Genomic DNA, 5,454 nt, shown 5'->3' on the forward strand with positions numbered 1-5,454 from the left:
ATGCACACGCCTTCAAGCAAATTGGTTCACAAGTCCCCATAAGTTTGTGATACTGCCTCACCTCTTCAGTTTTAAGTGGATCATGATAAGCTACTTTTACACGTGTGTGTTTACGTTGAACGTCCTTTCTCCAACGACGAAGGATGTATTTCTCAGGAACAATTCCCACACCACTAAGGTCATAGGCCAAGATCATATGTCGACAAATGATTCCATGACACTCAAAGTGTTTACAGTCACAAGTTGCTTCATATGTGGTTCTATCAAACAAAAGCCTATAGCATCTCCGAACCTTTGTCACAGACTCTTTCTTTGCATTTTTTGGCTTGATCCAAACACGCTCCTCCATTACAAACAAAAGTCCGTCTTTAAATGCCTCATGTAGCGGATCGTATTAGAGTCAGCAACTCTTTCGGCCTCAGCCCTTATGGTCATAGCATCACAGTAGCGAAGCACAAACTCAGACAAGGTTGTGTTCTTGTCAACATAACCTTTGAAAAAATGATTGAAGCTTTCCGAACGCTGTGTTGTTTTCATCCTCGCCCAGAACAAATGTTTCAAATATACTGGGATCCACATCTCCCTTTCCTCAAATAGACCTGCATGCATCATATCCAAAGAGGAAATCAGTAATGCTAATAATGGAAAATAGCATCTGCCACCTTAGTGGTACAAAATAAATGCCACCTGATTTATTAAATTGCAACCAGCACATACAGTGGTACATAATAACACAAATGCATGCAACAACACAACACTAAAATTGCTTCAACCATGTTGCACGCACAATCACCCAAACTGCAAGTGGAGTAACCGAGCAAGCTTAAGGGTAGATCAGCTTTAGCAACCAACAACCATATACCCAAAGCAGTAAAAACAAACAAATCACATAAAGTTGATACCTTACCCTTCAAGCCAACTGTTTTCTTGTAGTTCATAATACTCCATTGCATCTATCCAACGAGCTACAAATTCTTCTGCATCTAAACTACCGTATATGATATTCTCAAACTCATCCTTCACAGCATCATATTGCTCATGCTTACCCACGTACTTCCAAAACTTTTGAAGGATGTGCCAAATGCACCACCTATGACAAGTGTCACGCATGGTTATATGCACAGCTTTCCTAATAGCCGGATCTTGATCCGTCAGGATCGAGGTAGGAGCTTTGCCTCCCATGCAATGTAGCCATGTCCTCAGCACCCACTCGTAGGTCTCTGCCGTCTCCCGAGAGATCAATGCACAGCCAAACAGTATACTCTGCTCGTGGTGATTCACACCGACAAACAAAGCATAAGGAAGGTGAAATTTGTTCGTTAAGTATGTACTGTCAAAACAGACAACATCTCCAAACTCTTCATACGCAGCTCTACACCTCGCATCTACCCAAACAACATCTTGTAATGCACCATCTTTACCAAACCTACAAAGATGGAAAAAAATTTGATTGTCTGCACTCATTTTGTTGAAGTACTCTATCATTCCATTCTCATCACCCTCAGTTAGCTCAAGTCTTTGTTTTTCAGCAACTGCATTCTCCAAGTCTTTCTAGGTAAATGACATCTCATCCACCCCGTTCTTCCCCCTCGCAAAACAACTATACATCTGCGATACCTTTACCCTAGACTTCTTTGCATTACACACTCGGTTCACCAAGTGCCCATTTTTAGACATCAACTCATGCTTCCTGAACATTGTTACATCCTTTGACTTCCCCGGTGTGACTCTGTGACCTTTTTGCTCCAAGTGTACCCTACGAACAACCCAATTCCCTCCCTCATCAACACTAGCATACAACTCCACCTCACACCCACACTTTTTCGTCTTCCGCTTCACAACTGTTTCCTCATCATGCAACAACCCTTCCTTAAGTACATCTACTTTACGCTTCCTGGAGGGTCTTCCGTAGCAGTCACACGTCCACTTTGCATTCCTCTTCTGCTTACAAAACGTTCCATCCCCCACATCACTCTTCACCTTGTCAAACCCAGCAACAGCCCTCACTATACCAAACCCCTTTTGCCTAGCATAACTCCAAAAATAACTATCAACCTCATCCCAACTACCAAATACCATACCCACACTCGGGGCTGGTACTTCCTCTTCCACACCAAATACTGTGCTAACCAGTACGGGGTTCTTCTTCGGGGTTATGAAAGTAGAACTTTCTGCCACTGCACCTCCATCTTCACCTCCTTCCTCCTCTTCTACTTCCTCAGAATCTGACCACCCTTCCTCTCCCTCACTATCAGACCCCCATTCATCTCCATCATCTTCTGATCCCTCTTCAATTTCCTCCTCATCCCCTTCTCTATAACCATGCTCACTCTGAAATCCCTCCTCATTACCACATACAGCATCATCATCATCATCATTACCAACACCACCCTAAAACAATGACACACATAAAACAATTACATACACAACACCACCACAAGTAACTAAGAATAACCTATAATTTCAAGCATACACATCAATTTCAATTTCAAGCATACACAAAGCTTCAGAACAGAACAACCATTTTCCAATTTTCAGTTTAAAAATTTAACTACAAATGTTAATATTAATTTCAAGCAACTACAAATTTCAACATACACAACACACAAATCAACCATCCCAACACACGTATTAACCACGCCCAAATCAATTAATCGATTTACAATCCCAGCATCAATTGCTCCAAAAGTGACTTGCAATACCAACATCAATTCCTCCAAAATTGACTTGCAATACCAACATCAATTGCTCCAAAAATGACTTACATTTAAACAGTATGCCACCTAATTTAAGCACTGTCACATTCAATATCAACAATTATGTAATTCGAATTACCACAAAAAAAAAAACCCTAATTCAATTGAACTGTGTTAATTGTACTCATTCATGCATTAGATTGCTAAGTTAAAAAAAAAAAACCTCATGCAACGCAACGATCTACATAGGGTTTCGAACACTTACATTCTCACTATCAAAACGCAACTCCCTCCTTGCGCAACCATGGCCTTCTTCTTCCCGCAATGCTTCCGCTAAGTCAACTCCCAATATATCAACTAAATGATTTCGCATTGTCCAAATGTAGTCCAGATTTACAAATTAACTTCAATTTCGGTTTAGCTAGCTATAAGAATCATTTGAGATTAGGTGTAATATTGAAGCTTTGTGAAGCTGCTGAGTCTTTCTATTCTGCAAAAAGTAACTCTTTTGGGGAGTGGGGTAAATTTTGTTTCCTGTTTCAAAATTCACCCCCCGTTATTTTTTCTCATACTCCCGTTGGCTTTGAATCCCAATTGGCACTTTCAGGCCCCACTCATCAGTGATAAAGTTCCACTTATTATCAGCTTTGCCATCCTATATATTTGCAAACCAATAGTCCCTATGCGCCTATAGTTATATGTTAACTTTAATTACTCTAGTACTTTAGTCTGAAATTTGAATGTACATACATTTCTTTCCTTTGTCTTGTCACACGTAATTTTACAGTAAAGTTTTTTGGTCTTTTACATTATGGTGTGCATGTGAACTAAGGCTAGCTTCATCTCCTAACCACTCATTTTAGCCACTTCTGTTAGAATCATGACAAAATCTCATTCATATTGCCAAATTGTGCAATCAAATTACTAGTATAAATTTTACTTTATGCCAAATTTAATCTCTTTGTCTAAATAATCTTTGATCCTAATTTAGCTAACACAAATCTCTAGTTGGAAAGTCTCAATTTAGTTGCAATATACACTCTTTTGATAGGTTTATGAGTTTATCCTCTACTTTTCTCAAGAATTGACTTTTTTTTTTTTGGTAGGATCAAGAATTGACTATTCATTTTTACCTTTTTGCTACTTTTTCAATTTTTATTAATCAAAAGTTATTGAATTATATTTTAAGAGAAATTTACATTCATTTATCAATCAAGTATAAATCCATATTAAGAAGTATTTCTCACCCTAATCTCTTATTTCAAATTTATAAATTTTATTATGTTAAATTAATTAGAACCTAATAATGGCAGATAATTTATTTTGTTTATGGCCAATAATAATTAAGTTTGTAAAAATCCTTATTATTGGAATTGAGATTAGTTGATTAACTTAAGTTTAGAGTCAATACAAATAATCACTCAACCACAATAAGCTAGAGAGAATTTTCTAAAGGTTAACACATTCACACTTCATATAAGTTCAACTCCATACTTAAAAATTCAAAAGTGAAAATCACTTCATATTAGTTTTGTTAATTAATCATCGTATTGCATAAAATTCAATTGAAAAAAACTTTCAAAAAAATTGCACACAAAACACTTATCATCTAGCATTCTAGCCTAGTACAAGAAGGAATCTATACTAAAAAGAGTAGAAAAAGACCTTATCAATGATATGGACCGTATTATACAAAAGAGCGATAGCTTTTAGACCGTATATAGCCATCTTATGACTTGAATAAAGCCCAAAACAATATTCTTCGTCCAATGCTTACGTCATAAAAAAAGGTTAGTCGAAGAAGGGCCAAAGCCCAGCCTTTTGCCTTAGCCTAATGGTTCGGGTTGCGAGAGCTTGTTTAAAAAATTGAGATCATATTGTCTTTCGATAGCTTGTTAACCATGGTAGACTAGATTCTTAAGAAATACTCGTAGGTAATCCACCATTCGTCAACTCGTTGATAATAAACCATCACATTTGCATTTGTAGCAAAACGGTTGATGAAATAGTCCGAATACCCTTCATTTATTGGATAGGGTATAATAATACTTCTTTCGTCGCATAATACTTTATCAGCTACCCTTTTTAACTTAGTACATTGGTTAACATATAATTTTTACTTGAAGATATCTATTAAAGAAATTGCAAGACTACTCTAACAATATTTGATGTTAATTCGTAATGTTATTAAAACATTTATACCATTACTAACATACAATTTTTACTTGAAATTATCTATTAAGGAAGGATAGCTGCTCCTTTTTACTTCTCTATATTCAACTGTTATTTATTTGTTTACAAAATATATATCGGTGAATATATATAACACAATACGGTAGTAATGACATACAAAATACTTGTATAAATAGTGATTGAAAGATGAACTTATAAGGTTGCAACGTGCATGTTAATTTGTGTTTAGAAGACGTCAATTAAATTGATTGTTCGCAAAACCCTAGCTACATGCAAATTGGAATTAATTATTATAATAATACAAAGTTTAATTTTGACCACTTAGCTAGCTAAATATGACATGCATATTAATAATATAATATGCCAATTGTAGAAGGGAATTCACCGTCATGGTCCCAAATACCATACGTAGTTCTTGTGATGCAAATACTTGCTAAACCTACAGAATTAAATATTTTGATCAAGATGATTGCCAAAACTCAAAACTAGGGTGGTCCAATTTATCTATTGATTCATTTTCTTACAATTGGCATTCACTTGTCACTTAAGTGCGTACGAGATCCAA

At 36.3% G+C, this 5,454-nt stretch overlaps 1 protein-coding gene across 1 annotated transcript; it reads right to left on the reverse strand.

The window, feature by feature from the left end:
* Positions 1-348: 348 nt before the first annotated feature.
* LOC110717157 (protein FAR-RED IMPAIRED RESPONSE 1-like) lies at positions 349-3,069 on the reverse strand. Its single transcript, XM_021895795.1, has 5 exons — positions 2,962-3,069; positions 2,664-2,726; positions 1,644-2,391; positions 921-1,532; positions 349-599 (listed from the first exon to the last, which is right to left on the reverse strand). Exons 1-5 carry the CDS (start codon positions 3,067-3,069, stop codon positions 349-351), a joined length of 1,782 nt encoding a protein of 593 aa, XP_021751487.1.
* Positions 3,070-5,454: the final 2,385 nt, after the last annotated feature.

This window comes from Chenopodium quinoa, unplaced genomic scaffold (assembly GCF_001683475.1).
Source record: "Chenopodium quinoa cultivar QQ74 unplaced genomic scaffold, ASM168347v1, whole genome shotgun sequence".
NCBI classification, from domain to species: Eukaryota; Viridiplantae; Streptophyta; class Magnoliopsida; order Caryophyllales; family Amaranthaceae; genus Chenopodium; species Chenopodium quinoa.